We start from the raw sequence: 22,838 nt of genomic DNA, 5'->3' as shown, positions 1-22,838 counted from the left end.
TCTGCAATATATCATAAATTAACCGACTTTTTTTTTCAAAATAAATATGATCGAACTATGACCTAGTTTTATTTTAATCTAATTTGTTCATGTCCAATTATTTTATAGACAATAATGGATATTATATTATGGAATCTGAAATTCATTACGGAAAACCAATCATACATTAAAAATTGCCTTGCGGTGGTTAACAAAATACTGAGAACTAAAGACCATCTTTAAAAATATGTATTTTCCTCCATACATGTTCACATATAAATATGATGAAGTAAGTGGGATAAAATTATCTACTTAAAGGTTTAAGACCACAATGAATGCAGTTGTGAAGGTCGCCAAGGAACAGATCCGCTGTCCCGTCTGTGGAGATTCATTTACAGAACCCAAGACTCTGTCATGTCTCCATTCTTTCTGTAAAAAATGCATCGCAGACCACATCATTAAGACGACGAAGAACCAATCCGATCCAGCGGCTTTCAGTTGTCCAGTGTGCCGGAAGGAGACTCCAATGCCACCTGGTGGTTCGCAGTCCCCTTCATCATGGGCCGACAACCTGCAGACAAATACAACAATATCTAAAATACTGAAAGCGTTTGAAAGCGAGTCCTTGTCAAAAAACTGCACATATCATCCAAATAAGGAAATAGAATTTTATTGTGAAGACCACTTTCTCTCTATCTGTTCATTGTGTGCGACCATTACCCACAAGAAATGTGAAGATGTGATTCCAATAGAGGAGGCGGCCAAAAGACGCCATGCAGACAGTGGAAAACTGAGCAGTTTCCTGCTGGAACAATCCACACTCGCTGAGAAACTTCTGACAGACAGAAAAGGGCAGATAGAATATTTAGAACGGACAGAGTTGGACATTAAATCCCACTTAACAAGCTTGAGAAAGAAAGTCATTGAAATCTTGGATTCATTTGAAAATAAGGTCGCTGGTGAACTTGTACAGAAGAAGAATAAAGAAATTGAATTTATAAAGCTTGAAGTACAGACGTGCGAAAATATTTTGGAAGAAACACGGAATGCCTATGAGTCTTTTCAAGACGCCGTCCAAAAGGAATCACCAACAGATTTTGTCCTGACATACTTGAAGCAAGCTGAGATGTTCCAACAAAGACAAATGGCAATTGGTAGTTTCTGCCAGAACCTGAAGAATGTGAAAATCATTTTTACCGCCAACAAAGTGACAGAACAGGCTTTAAGACAAATTAAATCTCTGGGAAAACTACATGTCGAAAGGACAGCAAATCGACATGCTTTGCCTTACGCGAAATCGTACACAGAGAGTCGGCAAAACTTATTACAAACACCAAGGTCTGTTTCGTCTTTACACCGAGGAACTACACCACTTCGACCAATGTCTGGGGCATCCACAATTATTGGTGAGTCCCAGTCACTTCCGGGAAGCAAAAGACGCCCTATCTCATTCCGACCACGAGCTTATTCAACCCTTCCAAATACGCCGAAGCTACAACCTATACAACAAAGACCAGATACCTTTAAACAAGATATCCTACCAAATAAAGAAGTTCTCACATCAAGAATTCCAAGAGATCTGTCCCAATCTAGACCATCTGCAACAAATATTTCAAACAATGTAAAATTGATTAGAGCTAAACTAAAATCCACGTTTGACGCGTCTACTCAAGATCAGCATGAATGCTCAATTGAAGGAGCAACAGTTTTGAAATCAGGCCATGTGGTGCTCGCTGACTCCTATCACAGTTCATTGAAGTTGTTTGATCCACATTACAACTATCTTGGCTGTATCAAATTCTCTACAGCCCCCGGTGACGTCACTGCAATTGCAGACGACGAAGTTGTCGTCTGCCTACCCGATACTATGCAACTGAAGCACGAAAAGCTCCAGAATAATAAATTGGTCCCTGGGGAATCACTTGCAGTTAGAGACAAATGTAATGCTGCAAGTTACAACAACGGAATTCTTGCTACCTGCTCCGGTAGCACAGTGCACGTTTTCAAGAGAGAAAACGCGCGCTGGATAAGAATTCTTTCGCAGAAACTGGATGTGGACAATTTAATGTATATTGCCGTTGACAAGGAAGGAGAAAGAATCGTAGTGACCAAAAATGGGTATCCAAATCGCCCTGTGCTCTGTCTGAACAAAAATGGTCAAAAGATCTGGAGTTTTACACACGAAGAGCTCCGTCTGCCAAGGGGCGTGGCCTTCTACAAAGACCAAATTTTGGTTGTGTCCTGGGACCAGCAGCGCATTCTGCAACTTAGCAAAGATGGTCATTTGGTAGGGACTGTCGTACATGACGGACTGCAATGGCCATGGAAACTGTGCATTAGCCCCATGAATGACAAACTGTTTGTCACCCAATGTTATTACAGACTCACTTTGAAAGAGAAAAATTCAATTAAAGTTTTCTTGTTGAAATGACAAATCAGGACCTTGCAAGGTTATACAAACTATATTTTTAAAATTCCGTTTGTAATAGATGTCTGATGACTAGTTTGGAAGATTTTTTTGTTACTTGAGACGTAAGATAAGATATCAGCTTTAATATTATGTAATATATGGATATTACTTTATGGATGCAAATTAGAGAAGTCTGGAGGGATCAACAGCACACACTCTTTTTTTTTTTTTTATTTTTTTTTTAAAGGCTTTTCAGTGCGCCAGCTATCGTAGTTATTACCCTGTATACAGCCTTTGTTCATGGGTTAATAGGGTGGAGGCCATCGAACACATTTTAACAAGATTCCTTAAAATTTCATGTTTTACAATAAATCATCTTTTATTTCTTGGTAGATTTTTTGCATTCATAATTTGGTTTGAAGATAAGGCGAGCCTACGTCAAAATTCCACAGATCGACAAAAATGATAAAACACTTCAAATATCGCATCATGCTGACAAACCAATATAAAATACATTCATTAAGGAGGGATAGGGAAATTGAAATCGTGTTTTTAACTTCACACAATATTTCGCAAGGCCATTTTTTTACCACAGACTCACTTTCCCATAACTATCGAGTACCATACTCTTGTGGTCAAATATTCAACATATCTGACAAAGTGTACTGAATAAACCTTTACTTTAAAAATGCACAAATTATGATAATGATTGCATTTTATATTTTCAAAGAAATCGTCTTCCCTTACTACTCAGTCTCCAAGTTAATGTACTCCTTTGTAAACAATCTGAAATGACCCCCCTCCCCCATCTCTTCTACGAATTCATCAAATCCCTGCAGTCAAACTTGAATAAGTATCGGATTATTTTATTTGGATATCCATATTGGCATATTTCTGAGGATTTTACTTGTAAAAGACTACAGAGTTTCTTTAGGAATGATATTGTCTGATGACCACCGGCTTCGCGATCTGTACAGGTGTTGCATAACTTTTTTCTACATCAACGAAGATATATACATGTACAATAATTTTAAGAACAACGGGTCAGGATATCACAGCTCGTAAAATATGTGCATAATGATATTAAGTTGCAAAACCATACTTTACATTCCTGCTCGCTAATGTATAACTAATGAAGTAATTCGCATGCTAAATTAGAAATTGTTTACCGACAAAATATTTCATAAATGAAAGACTACCAGGAAACTACCATATGTGAGAAATATTGTTTTAGGTCAATATCCCTTCTTATCCGGTGCCCTTTGTGACTTTGACCTAGTTACTGTGGGATGTAAAACGATGGAAAAGTAATCCAATATGAAAATTTTGATAATAATGCTTAACTACTGGTTTATGATATATTGAAAAACCGTATGAAAGCTGATCATAGAGAAATATCTTGGCTTTTATTTCTTTAAAAACGAAATTGTTAGCGAAAATTCATTTGCATACATCAACAATACATATAAGCTTATAAATTCATATCTTCACATCCTCCCCCTTTCAAAAAATCATGGATTTGTCATCGTCTCAGTATTTTCCCCACAGCACTTACACAGCTGTCTGAACCGATAAACCTATTCCTGGTTGTTATAAAAATGTGCATATTATATAACAGGTACTCGCACAATAGCATCCGCGCCCGCTCTGGATCTTGTCAATCTCCCCCTCTCTCCCTCTCTCTCTCTCATATGAAACCTATGCTACCTTGACCAAAATATCGTTTAAAAGTTGAAAATGATTTCATATCATGTGTGATTGAAATTATTTTCAACTTTAGATTTAAAAAAAATTGTTATACAACAAAAAAACATAAAAAGGATTTTTTTTTTTAAATCTTAATCAGGCTACATGTACTTTCAGAGTTTAACATATATTTACTTCAAAACTAGAGCTATAAAAAATGGGTCGTTGGTAGCTTCTGTATAACATTTCAATATTACAGAAATGTGCATTGAAAGTTTTATTTGACGCTTTAATTTCTGTTTAATGTATAGAGCGGTATTTTAATCACCGTCTGGGACGACTTCTTTGGTTCTCTGCGTCGGGGTTGCATTTCTGAAATTCAAGCTAGTGTTACCGAGACAGTTTAAACCATCTTTTTTAAATGACAAAAGTTAAACTAGGGCGATTTGTCTTCGTAAAATTGCACCAATCAATATTCTGTTTGGAGAGGTGGACAGGCTTTCGTCTACATTCTTCGAAGAGGGCCTTTTACTAAGCTATTAAAATAACGTACCGCCGAAACACTCTTAATTAGTTGTAATGTAGGTAATTGACCAAATGCTTCATTAAGAGTGTCGAGTTCTCATAAGCTTAAGACAAATTTGGTTGTTAGGATGCCTTGTTTTACTACACAAGTGGATATAGGCGAAAGCCTGTCCACCTCTCTAAAGAGAATGTTTCAGAATTTGGTTTTTAATGTGTTCGTAATCTCATCCATTGTAAACTGTGTAAACTCTGTTGCCGGAAGATAGACATAAGGCGCACTGTAAAACAACCAATTAAATGATACTGAATGAACTTGCTATTGAAATAGACATTAAAGCAAATGTTTAGGAATTGTGCGTTCGAATAATTAAATTTGCCCGTTTTGACATGGCCAATTCCAGCAAGAATTAGACGAGCAAGAAATTGCTTTCCGAAAGAACGGTATTGGTATCCTCTGATGTAAAAAGATGTTCATCAGATTGAGTTCGTCAAAAGTCTATGAAGCTTATAAAGGAACATCGAGTTTTGCAACAGGTGTCAATCTTCCGTGATAGATCGGAATCGAGTTACCATGATAACATCGAGACGCTCCGCGAGAAAGAAGGAGGTCGCATTGGCAAGTAACCGAAATTCGCATTATGTAATCCTGGCATGTAAACACTTATTTGATATTCACTTTATATGCGAGTTAAGTAAATTTGATGTTGTATAACGTCTGTCAAGATCCTTTAATAGCATATTTCATTATTTTTTGAACTGTGGTGCAAATTTATACAAATTATCTTCGTGTGAGCCGATGTGGTTTAAACGAGTTGACACGTCTGTGAAAGAAGCAAAATGGGGCGACTGTCCTCTGCTTATATGCACCTGTCAGCTGTTATTAAAGATTTAACTTCATCTTCGATTTCAAATATATCAGGTGATATCACAATCATACCCTCAAAAGAAATATGGGGTATATTTTTTTCAGAAAGACGATACTCCAAAAGGAATTGAAGAAATCACCCTTGGGTGTTGGTTTTTTTACTGTTGATGTCATCGGAGACCTGTTTTCAAAATTTTGTCGATATCTGATCCACAAGAAACTAAACTCTAAAGGCTAATGTAAACTGCACTTGGAAACATTTTTTCGCCAGACTAACGAGCATGGGATGACCTTCATTAGTAAAATGGAATCATTTCAAAAGCAGAGATGAGACATCGCTAATCCCGAGGTTTATTATCGCGCATTAGACAGAGAGAAAGGAATTTATTCAACTAACCACATTGAAATCAAGGGCGTACAGGTTCTCTATGGTTAACTCTTTTATGAATCATTATAAACGAGTTTCTTTCTTATCAAAGCACAAACGGTCTTTGGTATACATTTGCGTCAATAAATAGCTTGTAATTGGTATCTTTTTTTGCTACCCTTATGAAAGAGGTTTTTGTTCGATGATATTTGCTATACTTTTTCCGAATAAACAAAAGAAAACTAAATTGGCCAAACAGTTCAAATTTTGAAGTTTTGAGCACGACCAGCAAAATAAGAGGACATGAATGAATCACGTCGATAGCAGATTCAGAACCCACATAAATATTCTAATTAAACTATTGCATAACGATGTTTCTAATTGCAAGAAGATGCATTGATAATGGGTAGGCTTAAGTTCTTTCAGGTATCTTTAGCTCAAAAAGCCTTGGAATTTCCCTGTAGACTAGACGATACTTACTCTGATGTATATACCTTTTTTTTAAATCAGTTACAAGGATTGGTGCACAAATTTGCACTTTTAATTAGCGTCTACCGAACACATCTACAAGTGGTTTGAAAAGGCTCTTATCTTTCGAGCAAAATAACTTACAGTGATTTCCAGCTTAGTTTTCAATCTTAATTTATCCGCACTGAAAGGTTACACCAATGCAAAAGCAATTCTAAATAGCTGATTAACCATTAAGCTCTTTCATAAGTATTTTAATTAAAACTGGAAAATTTAGGATTTTTTTAACCTCTTAATCGTGTATGACACTGTTTCTATAATTTCGATTTTTTTAAATTAACCATTAAGCTCTTTCATAAGTATTTTAATTAAAACAGGAAAAATTAGGATTTTTTAAACCTCTTAATCCTGTATGACACTGTTTCAATAATTTCGATATTTTTTTTAACTTACTTACAATTAATTTACGCTTTTGTTTCTTACTGGTCATTATAGAAGTTCTAAGATCCTAAGGGTTCAAAAAGGCAATGTGTAAGGTGAAAACCCAGCTTCATTATCCCAGATTAAGTCTGTAAAGAAAAATTTGCATAAAAATAGGCATCAACTTGATCACTGCATGTAATGTACATTCTTGAACCCAAAATAAACGACACAATTAAACTTCATTTCGTAACTTAAAACTTCAGTCAACAAGTGAATAGTATAATAGGAGTATACATATTCATGGTAAAGAGAACACGTATCTGTTACAACAAAACGTAAAGGGCCAGGTTATAAAATATAATAAATCATTATTCATGTTTACCTTGCGTGTTTAAGGACAATAATCATTTAGGATACAATGGGGGTTTGACAAGAGTTTGGATTTCATAATCACCTCCATCTGACTCTTCTCTTGACGTTGACTTTTTCAGAGAGGTGAGACAACCGGAATAATGCCCCTCCAGTAAGAAGATCAGATGGAGGGGGAGATATACGGCCTAGCTGACAGGTCGATGACAGAATATAATGTGGGGAGTTAGAGAAATGATTCATGGTCAGAATTCGATAACTTTAACAGAAACCTTCAGATGTGAAATACAGATGGTACAAGAAACCATTGGGAGTCTGTGTCTGGGACAAAATGGGAGGTAGTTCACTTTTAACAGTCAACCATCACCGTCTTGAGACCCCACAAACGACTTCCAGATGATTGACGATATGCTACATGCAGAAACAAACTCATAATTAGGAAACGCCCCAGTAATGAGAAAATTGGTACACCTATATAAGAGGGAACAGAAGGTTAATATGTATTGTAAAAAAAAATTGGAATGGCGTTAAAAGACTTCAGACAGGTATAAAACGTTTCCTGCAAACATTTATTATTGCATAAAAATGGCGAAAAGGGAGCACTGGATATTTGAATATATACACACTAAATGAACGTTTGAGCAAATGATAGATATTGGAACTGAATTAAAACAAGTCGTGGTTGAAAAGCAATCTCAGAGTTGCCAATTTTAAAAGCCTTGCTTCATTTGGAATTGAGCACGCCCAAGACTTTAAAATGTTAAATGAACAATCGCCAATGATAATTTTGCCATATCTAAAAGAAAGAAAAAGATTTTAATAAATACGATACCTAAGAAAATTCCATATATGTAAATGTATTGTGAGCCAACTCGAATTTCTTCAATTAAGACATAAATGTTTCTTTGCAATAATAGGTCATGGGCTTCATCCTTGGAAATCATACCTCAGCAGAAAAAAAAAATCAATAAAATGGTTGAATTTGTTTTATAGCTATTGTCAATTAAGATCATGTTTCTGATTAACAGGTATACACGTATACAACATTGCTTATGCTTGGAACCTCGACATCTTAATTCTGATCTCAAACTCCTCAGTGTAACATGGTCAATTGACCTAGTCCAGAAACTGTAACAATGTTCTGGAGCAATTCTCTGCTTAAAATCAACATTTGAGAGGTTTATTGTCCTTCCTATTTTATCTGTCGAAATTCGGTTAAAGTTTCCGTTGCAAATACAAAAGTTATTGCTTAGCCAACTTATGATGGAAAGAAGATGTGGATATTTTACGTTTACGTTACCCTAACTCTTGTAGTCCCTCTACATAAATATCAGAACAATTCGATGTCTAAAATCCAGCTAGAAATGTTTATCAATTCAAAGCATCAGACAAGACTTCTGATCACAGTAAATACTATAGTATAACTGCCTCTGGTCGAACGTGTTTTTGGCAGATTTTATTTTTGCCATTCAAACGTTAATGAAACGTATAATATAAAATATACATTAGCATTATTATATACATGTTTGTACAAATGGTCAGGCCCATAGAACACGGAGGGGGTCATTTAGATGCTGGTTGCCCCCCCCCCCTCCCCCTTTTTTTTTTTTTGCTTGTTAGATTATGTTGACCCCCCTTTTTTCGATAGATATATTTATTTTTTTGTCAGAGTTTTTGGAGAGCCCCCCTCCCCTCAATTTTAAACTGTTTCTTTGGGCCTGTGACTTCATGTTTATTTCATTTGAAAATATTTCTTTATCTTATTAAAATCGTGAAGAATACAGAGGTTAAAACAGAGATATGTCACTTCCGTAATTAGGAATGTTATTTTGAAATTCTTACACCACAAGCAATCGATCTTTGATAAATATTTCCTGTGAATACTAAAAGCGGTCACTTTGCCAGACACGGCGTTCTTATTTATGATTCGAAATCGTCTGAGTTTACATTACATAATCATATATTTGTCAAATAAATTGTGCAGGTAGATGCTTTCTTCTGCGTCGATAGCAAGTCGGACTGTAGAAGAATAGGTGTTTATCGTTTGTTAGATTTCCAATATTAAGACATTAAATTGACGAAATGATGTCCCCAAAGGCACATCATTCGAAATTGTTTGATAACACATTACGCTATGTAAACAGCCACTGCATGCAGGATCGCTTTTTATCGCCAATTACTGGCTTTTCCTTTGCACGAAACATGACTATTGAATGAATCTACAAGAAAACTATTAAGCTTGTGTATCTGTGATAAAGTATATGCAAATATTTTGTTCTCCGATAGGCATTCCTAAATGACTAGCATGTGACAATATTTTTTCTATAGAGAAATCATACTTTCATATATATAGAATTATCAAAAGTATATTCTATATTTCTGTTTTATTCTAAAGACATATTATTCAATGACTTTTAGATGTTCAGACTCCGCGAAGAAAATCAACTGACCCAGACCCGTAGCAACGGTTTCAAAAGTCGGGGGGGGGGGGGCAACTTGACAAGCAAGCAAAAAAATCAAAAACAAAAAAAAAAACAAAAAAAAATAATAATAATAATTTACTGTCCAAATCCTGGAATTTGCCAGTGCTCGACCTTACTGCAACAAAAAATGGGGGTTGGGGGTGAGGTCCACCAGGATCGAAAGGAAAATTTACTATAGCAAAATACTATATACAATGTACTCAGGAAAAGTGGAGAGGCCGACCCCCCCCCCCCCCAGCGTTCTACGGGCCTGGCAACTATTATGCGCTAGAAAAATATGGCAACCCGGCCTTTTCCAATTTAGGTTAGTTTCTTGCATAAATTAAACATATATTTTGAAAGTCTATGTGAGCAACACTGCAGTAAAGTGCGAGAAAAACAAATTAACAACATTCCTTACAGATGATATTTCTATTCAAGGTTTTACATTACTGCCAACAATCTGGATGTAATCTAACGTGAATATTTCGCAACACTATGTGATTTTGTGTTAAAAACTAGCGGGGAAATCCACGCAGCTGCTGAAGTTTGCGATATTTAAGCAGCTCAATTTCTTATTCAGCATTGTAGGTGGAGAAATTCGTTTATCTAAAGTATGCTCATAGAACCGGCGTACCGTCTTATATATCCATAATGTTTTTCGTCATTGGTTAGTTTATAATCATTGCTTTTCAAAGCCGTTTTTATGTTTAATCATCAAATTCGGTGCTGGCATGAAAATTGATCTTTCATATATGTATGAAATACAACTAATATTGTTAGGGGCCTAATTCATTTTTCACTACATCAATTTTTATTAAAGATTGTTATTTCTAGCTAACACCAAGTGCTTGGACAGAAGGACCACAAAATTATAATTTACCGTAAAAGTATTGCAATATTACCTGCTCATAAATAAAAAACAATGGAGATATCTGGCCGCCCTTGAGAACACCTTAAAGAAATGCAAGCTTTTTCTGGAGTCGATCAAAGGAACACGATGAATGTAAGGTCAGATAGTATCGGTAAAAATATATGTACCTCGAAAATACCACCAATTTTACATGCTTTAAAAGCTCCACACTTCTATTTTAAACATTTTAACATCTAAATGTATCAGTTGTCAGGTAATTGTCGGTGCTCTGTGCCAACCTTCAATTTCGCTAACTATAGTCATATCTCACTTCAACCACACGCAATCGTCATTCCTATCAGCAGAGATCTCTCTTTTGGAGAGTATTTTGTTAATATTTTGTGTGATCGGTATTGTTTGAAAAATTGAGAGTCCAATAAGGTGCAACAATAAAAACTGCTATGATAGAAAAGTGTGTGAGGTCTATGAAGTGCAAGCCCTTCAGAAATTGTTTTTAAATCTCTTAATGTTTAACAACATAAAAAGATTCTTTTTTTTTTTTGCTAGTCTTTACTTTATTGTAAGGTGAAGAAAAAATTAAAAATGACAAACTGCGTATATATATAATGTAGGAGAGCAACAAACGTTTTGAATAGAAGTGAATTTAACTAATATCAAACGATTCAAAAAGGCATCCTATTTTAAAGAAGTTCAAATAACTAAGTAAAATCTAAATCATTTCTTTTACTTAAAAATGACACAATTTCTATTTATGACAGTATTTAAATAGCTATACATATTCTAACAATTCATTTTTTTTTTTACGAAGCAATTCAAATTTATCCCGTTAGATTAAAAAAAATCGTTTTTAAACAAAAGTAATCGTGTTCGGAACCTTATTTATTAACTTTCAGGCAAAAAAGCTGCATAAAAGTTATTAACTTGATAGTATATATACATACGAAGCACAAGGACACGCGGCATTTTGGCAGCTGTCACTCAGCAGGTAGAGAGCCTACTATGATATATTATCTTTTAAGAGGTTCATGATTTTATTTAGAAGTTCTGTTAGAATATAAGACATTTGTATTAATCATGCATCTGGCATTTTTTTTTCTTTCGTAATATGGATCAACATTCACAAGGAGAGGACACAACGTAACGAGTTCTGTACTTATATGTCATATTGTAATTTTTAAATTAACCGGGTGGTAGTAAATAAAAAATTATTTTTGTATTTATACCACGCGATAAATTAAAAAATTACAATATGACACTTCAGCAACACTGCCCCCCCCCCCAAAAAAAGGAGTCCCCATTTACGTCAAACTTTTACGTCCAACTTTGCCTTCAGATATCGTCTACAGATTTTGAAATAGAGATCTTTAGCTTGGTTCTCAAAAAAAAAAAAAAAAAAAAAAAAAAAAAAAATCAGAGTTTGTTGTATAACTTGCATAACCATAGGCATCTTAACCAGATATTCTTTGTAAGTGAATTTCAAAACAACTAAATTTCCTTAAATCTGAATGCGGAAACTCTTGTGTGTATAAAGCTTTAAGATTTCCTTGTAAACACTTCTATAGCATACATGAATTTCTAACATGCATTTTGTAATGTTTAAACCCTTATCATTTGTATACATAAAATATTTCGGTGTTTTTTTTTTTTGTTTTTTGTTTTTTGCAATTTACTACGTTTCCTGTCCATAAGTGACCACATCCTACATATAAACATTAAATTTTGACTATTTATGTTTGTTACTGGTGAAGAATAATTTAGCTCCGAACAAAAATATCTTATGGGCATTGTCTTTACCTTGTAACCATTTTACCGTAGAAATTGCTGGTATATTGTTAAGAAAATAACCAGACTTTCATATTCTGTTGAAATTTCTTTATATTGGTATCTTGTTTCTAATATGAATAGAATGAGAACTTTACGAGTATTGTACATGTTTTATAAATATGTAATTCGACAATATTGTACGGTTACTGACATCTAGGCACGCAAATGACCATTTTCATTCCAAGTTATGCAATGTCATTTGACATACACTTTCTGCTTAATGAACCGTTCAGAGGTTGCATGATAACAAACTGAGATGTTTGTCGACTTAAAAGCATATCGTATGTTAACATGCAGGGTCCTGAGAAGTTCGAGGCGTACTTACTAAGATGAAACGTGTCTCTGCAGTATTCCTCGTCTTCGTTGTGTTTGTATACAATTAAACTGTCTGAGAAAACCTGTGGAACATCTTTCAAGAGACAATGTGATAATCTGATACAACAATTTCATTTTTATCTGTTCCTTGTATATATTTTTTTATTCATCAGGAACTGTCACTAGAGGCGTTAACATTGGGCGAGGGACGTGAAAGCTTTACTGCAAAATGTCATGTTGATTTTCGTCGTAAAATTTTGTATAAACAGTCTGTATTTTCTTAAACTTTTAATACATTTTTGACATAGTATTTTTGTTTTCCTTCTAAATAAGGGTTCATTAGAGTGCGTTATTTTGGTCATACAATACCCCAAAAAGATTAACCGGTTTTGTCAGTTACTGCCAACCAAATACATATCTATTTATGTCTTTTATTCACGCAAGCAAACTTTCTCAGTTTCTTCTTCATACATGCAAACTGTCTGGGTAGTCATGCTTTCAGTACTCCATACAACAGCCAAAGATATATATCTAAACGAAACACCGAATTTTAGCACAAAACTAAACTGCAGATACAGAAACAATTTTGGCCCTTTTTTTCTTTCAATTTATTTTTTATTTATTTTTTTTTAAATTAAATACTAGAGAGTAACAAGAAAATATCTTCCTACAAAAAAAAATTCCATTTAATTCCATTTTTTTTGGGCTATAAAGCACACTATAAGAATGTGTTGTTAGCCATTAACAGAACAATTATGATGCTTTGTTAAAACAACCTCATACCAATCTACTCCTGAATATTTTAAACAATGACAACAGATAGGAAAAGATGTTTGCCTCAAAGTTAAAATATCATCTACTCTAGACCTACGCTTCTAGATCAACATTTTGTACCATGGAGACACTTAACGCACTTTGAAAACAAAATTCTGGACTTAGATTTTAGTATTAGACAGCATTATTTTGTTGCATTTCTTTCGAAAAACTGATGAATTGATCTATAGTGGCGGAACCAGGATTTCATAATTGGGGAGGGGGCGCACTAGAAGGCAGGGGGTCTGGGGGATGCACTGAAGCCCCCAGTGGGTCCAGGGCAAAGCCCTGGTGGGGTCCGGGGACGAAGCCCCCGAAAGCTGACGAATTCTTACAAATAAGAGGTGTACTTTTACATGTAAAAAAAAAAAATAAATTCAACTGGGGGGTGGGAGGGGGCGGTGCGCCGACGCTGGATCCACCTTTGATCTAACCTTACCGAGAACGAAGAGAAGACAGGTAGAAGGTCCCTCGGCCCAACTCTTTATCTTTCCTACCCAAATATATGTATTTACATAACTGGTATGACATTGATATACCTGTACTTTCTCTCAATAAATTTAAGTTAATAGATGAAAAAATTGAGATAAGCTTTCCTGAAAAAAAATAACAAACCCTATTATATTAAAGAAGAGGCTCATTTTCAATAGAAAAATCATAATTGCTCCCTTTTCCCTTAAAAAAAATTTGATGTTTTAAGTCACTTATCGACCCTACATCTAGGCCTACTGAACTTATTACAGACTGGATAAAATTTTTAAAAAAATGGAAACAAAATTGTGCTATCAAACAATCATTCCTCCATTATTTCCAAAAGACCCATTTTCTTTTATGACATTTACGAGAACCTTTGAACCATTAGGAACAAGACAACCCCTATAAAAATCTTTAAAACGTCTATATCTAAGATCCTGAAGTGACGTCATCACCGAAAAGTTATCCAAACCGATTCAGATAATTATTTATCATACCTAAAATTTGCAAGAATATTGATTAAGCCGTGCACATTTATTTTTTCAAAGTGCGTTAATATGGTCGATATTGACGCACTTTGAAAAGAAATATATTTTCTATACATTACAAGAGAGATAATGTATAGTGGGGTATTTTTGTGTGGAACGATTATTTTGGGGTTTTCACGATTTTTTCCTACGGTACACATGATGAATAAGTGTAATAAATATAATTTGTGAAAAAAAATGTCCAACAAACCTTGGGGTTGAATTGCGGGGGGGGGGGGGGGGGGGGTCCTGTCCACAAGTACCTGTGTGCCAGTATTCGAAATATACAAGTAGACATCCACTTGGGTGTTTACTTGATCTATCTTTCGGAAAACATACATATGCAGCATCCAAAGCATTAATATCAGTATGCAAAATCCATGCAAATTCGTTTTACTTTTATGTAGGAACTATAAATAGTTATAGTGATGAGAGTAATTAAAACTTTTAAATTATTCACTTGTCGAAAAATTAAAGGACTTTTGCAGATCAAACAGATGAAACATTTACCTTGTTAATGTTGGGTTATAATTACTTGGAAATGGCCTGTTAATAACATACACATTAAGATGTTCACTCAATCAGAATAGCATACGAATCAAGATTGATAGAATACATCCTTTTAGTGGAAATATCCGTCTTTGGTCAATGGATGAATTATGGTTTTCTTCCCATAATGAATCTAGAAATAATAACTTTTTTTCTGAGTATATAGTCACTCGATCAGGCTATTTCATAATAATTATAATATCTTTTAAAAAGGGACCAATGACAAACCTTTATAAGAAATCACATCCTTTTATGTCTTTGGACACTTCTGAAACCTATCTGCTTACCAAGATGTCAATGCCAATCTTCTGCAAAAAGTTTTTTATATCACTAAAAATATTTTTTTCTTTTTTTTAAAAGGACAGATGTTACAAACAAAAAAAAAATGTTTTCATGGATTGGTATATATTTTTGGACATATAACACGTTCAAGATTCTAAACATACATATTCCTAGTCACAAAAAAATCCTAGTTCAGTATACAAATTATCAATACATCTATATTTCTTTGCAACTCAAGAACATCATTTTTTTAATCTAAGATTGTACTTTATTATCTGTATTAATGTATCTTCCCATATTTACTCATTTTATATTTGTAAATTGTAACACATAAAAAGATATTAAATATTTCAAAATAATTGTCCGAGCATTAATTTCATAATAAAAACCCAAAACCCAAAATAATCTAAAGTTAAAGGAGATCAAAAAAAGGAAGGTTAAACTAAACAAAATTTCAAAAATTCTGTGAACAACAGGAATTGATACTGAATTCCAAAACCTTACTGCATATGTACCGGGTACATGGCATGGCCATTCCCGCGAACAGGATTTATTGGCTATCAAGATTATTCAACGACCAGGAATACCATCAGATGTATGGACAAAAAACGATATTTTCAAACTAAGGTGTAGCAAAATAAACCATCACAACAAGCCAAAAAAGGGGGAAATATTATGACATGTCAAGAATTATGTTTCCCCTTTGGCAAAGGAAGACATAGAAATTTATCTTCGATTCTTCTCATAGGTATTTTGTTCAAAACATTTAATTCATCCAGCGTAGCATAAAATTCCTTAATATTTTTATAATATTAATCTTTTCATCCTGTCATAAATATTACCAGAGCTAAGTTTTGCCAAGAGCTGTAGTAAATGATCCATGGACGGATATAGATTATTGCAAGGAGGGGTGAGGATGCGTATAAGGAATACCAAAGGCACGAACCTTTTTTTTAAGAAAAGAGGAATGGGACAGCAATGCTCACCCCAACCCCGATTTAATTATATTTTAAGTATACTTCTTATGCATTCTTTATATGATCTAAAAATAAGAATCATTATAGTGCAAATACATGTATTGAATAATTTTATTACGGTTAAAATAATTCTGGCATTTCTCTCGCTGAAACATGGCTTTTTGTTAAGCTAATATATACACCTGAATGTTCAAAAACTTGTTTCCTGTGTATACGGGATTTGTATTTGTCAAGGATTAAAATTTGACGGCATGCATTTTTTGTACAGACAAAGTCCCATTTGCTCCGGATAAGATCTTATTATATACTGCTTGCACTTATTATCTAGTGACAAAAAGGGGGTCGTATCCGCCCTTAATTGTCCACCCTTAAATCCGCCATTGAGTTATAAAATGTACAACAATTGTTGATTAATTCATTAGCGAATTTCCTTAACAGATGTTTTTCCATGTAAAAACTAACCATGCCGTGAAATTCCCAAAATTTCTGCAAATGCCTACTGGAGATAAACTTTCAGCCGATGCAAATTGTGTGGGCCTAGTCAAATACTAAGCTTCCCACAAAAATCCAAGATGTTGCATGCAGAGATGTTTCATTTCCAAATCCACTGAGATTTCGCAATTACAAATGGACCCAAGAACCCGCTTACTTAACATTTATAAATGACAAATTCATTGGCAAAAGTTCTTCATGAACAAATATAAAGAACTGGCTTGAAAAAAAAGTTATTTTCTGGCAGGAAAGAACAAAGCGACCATTTCCTGGGTAATTAAGAAATCCTTCAGATGAATAAGTACTGCAATTAATATGTAAAAACTTCTTAGTGTACTTCCGATTTCGCTCATTGTTTACATCTTGCCTACTTATGGTCGTTCATAAATATTACAAGAAACACCCTTGTCATACCATTCTGAAACAGGGGACGGTGAAGGTGGACAGTACATATTACATAATATGTAAAGAAAAAAAAACAGATTAAGCGAATGTTAAGCATCAAGATGTATAAGTAATTGTGTTTAGAAATTTTTCGACAGCTTAGGAAATACCTGTCATTCCACAAATGAGAACAATTCAGACATTAGCATTTGCACTTTGAAAACATCGTCGACTTTTGTAAACTACCAAACCAACCCTCTTCAACGAATAAACATCCGCTCGTATTTTTTTCACGGACATCACATCATGCAATTTCTAGGAAGAAAGATTTATACATGCTCTGGATTTACTGTTAAACAAGAAGCAAGATGTGTAGCCTTCTGTCTCTTAATTTTGTTCACATACTTATGTATTTCTTTTTAATTACAATATACCTATGCCTTTGTTTTTTTATTCATCTTTTCAGTCGTTGCATAGGATGTGAACTTGTCTGTCTGTGTTCGGGGCAGGTTACACCCCTAAGTGGCGGTGACCTAATGAAGCAGTCCCAGGCTGTTGTTTTACTTCATGCTTCGTTTATTGAACTTACGTCTGTGTTCTTCCTTTCAATTAAAACGAGCACCTGTTGTGTCATCATGATATGGCTCATATGGTATGCAATTATCAAGATGTACTTTTACGGAATCATTTGTTACCAAGTTGCAGCAAGTTAATTTACCATTCTGAGACTGTCTGCTTTTAGGTATAGCCTGAAGTAGTATATTTTCTTATACAGATGACAAAATAACTTGACTAACTTGGTGATTTGAAATCCTTCTACTCAGACAAGGTTATTTATGAACTATAGAATTATCCTAAATAAAAATAATTTTAAAGATCTGCCAACTTATTTAGTGTTGAAATTATCTTATCTTTATAACAAATAATATGTAAATGCCAAATATAAGACTTGTGGTGTAAAACAAGAAATAAAAGTAAATAAAGTACTGACTGGGTCAAATAAACCTGTGAACATCATAAATAAATGTTTTATAAAAAAAATACCCATATAAAGCAGCAAAAAATATTCAGAAGCCACGCTCCACAATATACGTAGAGATGTACATGTACTATGAGAGAAATTCTTACGAAAACAATTTAAAACTTGTTCATTATAGAAATGTTATTGTTTAAAAGTTTGTTTATTCCTTATTTTAAAAATGATGAATCTTAAAAAATGAACATTTGTCCTTATCAATAATATGTACGTTGCAAATAAGGAACTACTCTGTTAAAGGTAATTCGAAAAAGCCACTTGATTGCCGTATGGCTGCAATATACATATACAAACTGTTAAAGTTTAATAAATTAAGTACTCATAAGAAAACGATGAACATGATGTAAATATAGACAACGAAGTGTGTTTTATCGTCATCAAATAGGATATCAATATCCAGGGCCGTCGCCAGGTTTCTGGAAAGAGGGGGGGGGGGTGCGAAAGAGGGTCTGGAAAGGTTTCTACCTCCTACTGATCCAGATTTTTTTTTAATGGGCATCGATTTTGTGCATTCTTGAAGTCAAAGAATATTAAATAAACAAATTCTCAGCAGCATTACTTTTAACAGATAAATAATGAATTTATTTTGTTTCAAAAATCACATTTCGAAAGTATTTGATAAAAGGGGTGCATGCGATCGCAACCCCCCCCCCCTTTCTGACGGCCCTGATATGACTGTTGCCATCACTGTAGGAAAATTTTCATGACCCCTTACTTCGTTTAATCTTCCTACAATGTTGCATGGGCACCTTTATATCTCATAGTAGTGACAATAAATTCTTCGTTGTTTTAATAGCTTCTTTAGAAATCACTCAAAACGTTTTGAATCTCCACATATGGTCTGACTGACACAGTTGAAAATATAAAGTTAATTCTATTCACTATAAACAGTATACATGTACATGTTCTGCATTATGATTACAAAAATTAAGCTTTAACTTAATAAGATAAAAATATAATATGATAAAAATATAATATCAAGTGTTTGTGGTCGTTCCTAGATAAAAAAAAGGGGGGGGGAATTCGCAAAGCGGAGCATCCCCTCACAAAAGAGCAGAACCCGGTATTAGTTATTACTTCCGTATCTTTCGTTACGCACGCACTCACTCATCCCCCTCTCCCTACAAAGCAAATTCGTTGTGAGGGGATAAAAAATTGGTCCAGTAAAATCATGCTACAATAATTATTACATGTTTCTCCTTCCAACATGCAGGCACATACTTATAAATGTATATATTCCATTAATGAGGAACTTCCTTGTCTCAAAAGAAATACTTATATCTTAGGGATCTATATTTTAAAAGAAATTGCCGTTGATATCTTGCCCTTTGACTTATGACCTTGAATTGCAAACTATTCGTACATATTGTTATATTTCTATTACACAAATTACCATGATTTAGAGCTGATCATTGATTTTTTTTTCTAAGTAGCTTTTGCCCGAAGCCTAAAGTCTCCCGCGTGGCGCAGTGGTAGAACGTCTGGTCTAGAGTCGCGAAGTAAAGAGTTGATCCTTACGTCGCGGGTTGGAATCCCACTGTGGGACGTGGAGACCGGTCTTTCGGATGAGACTGTATAAACCGAGGTCCCGTGTCGCAGTAGGTGCTGGCAGGGAATAGATCCCTCACTGCTCAATGGCCTTGAGTGCCGAGCATAGGTCAAAATTTGCGGCTTTCCACCGGCAAGTGGTGGCGTCGCCATATGAGTGCAAAATTCTTGAGAGGGACGTTAAACAACAAACAAACAAACAAATCAAAGCCGAAGTTTGCCATCCTCACAACGCCAGGGGTCCTGACCCCCTGAGGTCTTGAACTGGGACTCCTGACAAACTTCATTCTTATTTTTTTTTTCGGGCTTGCTTCTCTCACTGAGAAGCACCAATCAAACTGAGATTTTCATAAGTAGACAGAAAATGTAAACATTATGAATTTTCCCGTCGATAGGTTTCCAAACTTTACTTATGTGCCTCCCACGGGGATATCTCAGAGCCCATTTATCTTAATATAACTTAACTAAGTGTAAAATAATTACCCATCTGCTTTGCATAGCCATCTCAAGAACAACAAAGACATGAACAGTCATATCCTCAGGTAGTGTAGATTCATATTTGTTCAATTCATGCCCGCTGCGGGTTGGGGTGGAGGAATATTTGAATAAAGTTTTGCATATGAATATAGAAGGGGAAAATCTGCTGATTTAGAACAGCAGGGCCACAGTGATTCAGGCCACTGTGAGCAATGTGGCCCACGGGACTCTTGTTATAGATCTTGTTGATAACCGATAAGCACTTTGGGCCCAAAGGAAATTAGTATGCCAAGCAAATTATACTCACAGTGTATTTAAACTGTACTCAGAACAAACAAGTTTGATCCGATTAAAAGAAAACTTTTTAAACTGCCTATACTATGCGATTTTTGAACATCGATTGAACCAACCAATAGATCTACTGAGTATCCGACTGCAGCATAGACTTTTGTTCACTGGTAATCCATACTGATTTCAAGTTAGACCTGCAGTTGTGATTTGAAAATGACGAAAGGGATGTTTTTGGGTTAATGAATTTGTCATACTGATTCATACTCTTATTTTTTTAATTAATGATTTAAATTATGCCAGTGCACACGTGAATAAAATACCCCCCCCCTTCTCTCTCTCTCTCTGCCAACTTCTGTCCTGTTTGTTGTTTACTCATTGGACACTGACTCGTAAGTTTTTGATAAGATACCATGTCAGGATATTATGAAAATCATCAATGCACAAATTGATGAGACTTGAAATTTCTCATACGTCTATGAAATATCCTATCATTTTTCGTGTAATTTATTTCCGACTACCGTGTAACATGAACGGTTCTAATTTTATCATTGCTGTGCAGTTTCCTGTGACAAGCAGACGCATTTATAGCTTATAAAAAATAATAATAATGGGTAAGTAAACGTTTATCCACTTAACAACCTATGATCTAGTAACTGTTTCATTATTTATTAATTTACAATGAGTTAAGTGTCAACTTTTTGATAAATTATTTATATTTTGTTCAATATAAGCACACTACGCTTGGTTTTTACCTTCTTAAAATATAGTCACTCCTACATTGAATATTGTATTTTTAATATTAGGGGTGACAATCAAAGAAGTCGAATCTTCTTAAGCTTGGAAACATGCAATCGTGCATTAAATACTCTATCAGCATAAAATTAAATTAAATTAAAAAAAAAATAAATAAAAATGTCAAAATCAGAGTTAACACATATAAATTAGCGTAGAGAGATATTCAGATAACATAATTCAAGGAAACTCAAAAAACATTACCAAAAGTAGTTAGAATAATCTGCGTCTCGGGACAAGCCCTCACAACCGTGTCCCTCTTAAGAACATTATCATTTTAACGCGATAGAACATTCTTCTAGACCATAAGAAGCTTATAACTCTGTTGTATTATATAGATGGAAGAGTCCCATGTTGAATATTTCATTAAGACCTGCTTCAAACTTTTGCAGTGAAGACATATTTGTTATGGAAGGAGAAAATGTAATGTGCGTAAGTAAAAAAAACTCTAATTTTTTTTGTTATAAAAAGATCAAGTCGGGTCCAGAATTTCAACTTCAGGCGCCAGGGTTGTAAGGAAATTATTTTTAAAAATTGAAAAAAAAAATACATTATATTATAATTAAATAGAAATACTGTAATGGCAATTTTTGTTCAAAAATGAAGAGGCCGCCTCCCTCATTGTTTCCAATGAAATATGTAGAGATAACGAACAGTATTCGAGCTCAAAAGTCCATTAAACATTACAAAATAGGAGCAGAGCAAATACAGACCTCTAAGACATCAGAGGTGGGATCAGGTGCCATGGAGGAGTGAGCATCCCCTGCCGACCGGTCACACCCGCCGTGTGCTCCTTGACATGATCGGGAAATAACGGAAAAATCCGTCGACAATTCAGTGTGTAAAAATAATGGCCTAACAATTACATGTAGTATGAAAAAAGTCAGTCAGCATTTGACTTAGCGAAAGATTGTATTTGCTGACAAGGTCATTGTATCGACCATAGAACTTACGAAATGATGACGTTAAACGAGACTGCTGATATTCTTGTTTCATCAACATGTTTGTCAATAATTTACCTCCAACAATTGTGAAATTGATGTAATATGAATCATTATATATGTCTGTTTACTCTAACTCCAATGCAGTATATAAAAGTAAGATGCTATATGTACATGTATATAGTTGATTAGTTGTTTACGATCCTAAGGAGGATTGAGATTTTGTTTCCCTAAAATAACTATATGTATGAATCTGAATCAATAGGAAATAATTCAACTATCTGAACAAGTATAGACCACTGATCTTATTACTCTTAACAATAATTTTTTTTCGAAAATGCTCATGAATGGAGTTTGGGTTTCATTGGAAGGGTTATTTTAAACTCCTTCAATTAATTACTGTGTATTGTTGGGAAAATTAAATGGGGTCGAGAAATCAAGTTCAATTTAATCAAGTCCTTGTCACTCCTTCAAAATACTGACTCTGATTATAGGCATTCCAAACACAAACTTTTATGGACAATTGACTGTCGTATCTTTGTTTACAAGAATTAAAAATAAATCTCTTGGTCAGTAATAATATTGTTTTCTCGGCTCAGCCACTTAGCGAAAGTATTTCAATCTCGAGAACACATTGTCCTGTCAATAAATCTTTGTTTATTTACTTTGCCGAGTAAAAGCTGGTATG

At 34.5% G+C, this 22,838-nt stretch overlaps 1 protein-coding gene across 1 annotated transcript; it reads left to right on the top strand.

The window, feature by feature from the left end:
* The first annotated feature begins 310 nt into the window (after positions 1 to 310).
* On the top strand, positions 311 to 2,427 carry LOC133196441 (uncharacterized). Its single transcript, XM_061332335.1, has one exon. It carries the CDS (start codon positions 311 to 313, stop codon positions 2,408 to 2,410), a length of 2,100 nt encoding a protein of 699 aa, XP_061188319.1. The 3' UTR covers positions 2,411 to 2,427.
* The last annotated feature ends 20,411 nt before the right edge of the window (positions 2,428 to 22,838 follow it).

Source organism: Saccostrea echinata, unplaced genomic scaffold (assembly GCF_033153115.1).
Source record: "Saccostrea echinata isolate AGI-Se365-2 ecotype Australia unplaced genomic scaffold, CSIRO_AGI_Sech_v1 ptg000030l, whole genome shotgun sequence".
NCBI classification, from domain to species: domain Eukaryota; kingdom Metazoa; phylum Mollusca; class Bivalvia; order Ostreida; family Ostreidae; genus Saccostrea; species Saccostrea echinata.
The sequence above is the reverse complement of the archived record's forward strand: the minus strand, read 5'-3'. Positions and strand labels throughout refer to the sequence as shown.

What these genes read in the sequence shown, in the direction of transcription:
- LOC133196441 (XM_061332335.1), top strand. Translation starts at nt 311, where the DNA reads ATGAATGCAGTTGTGAAGGTCGCCAAGGAACAGATCCGCTGTCCCGTC.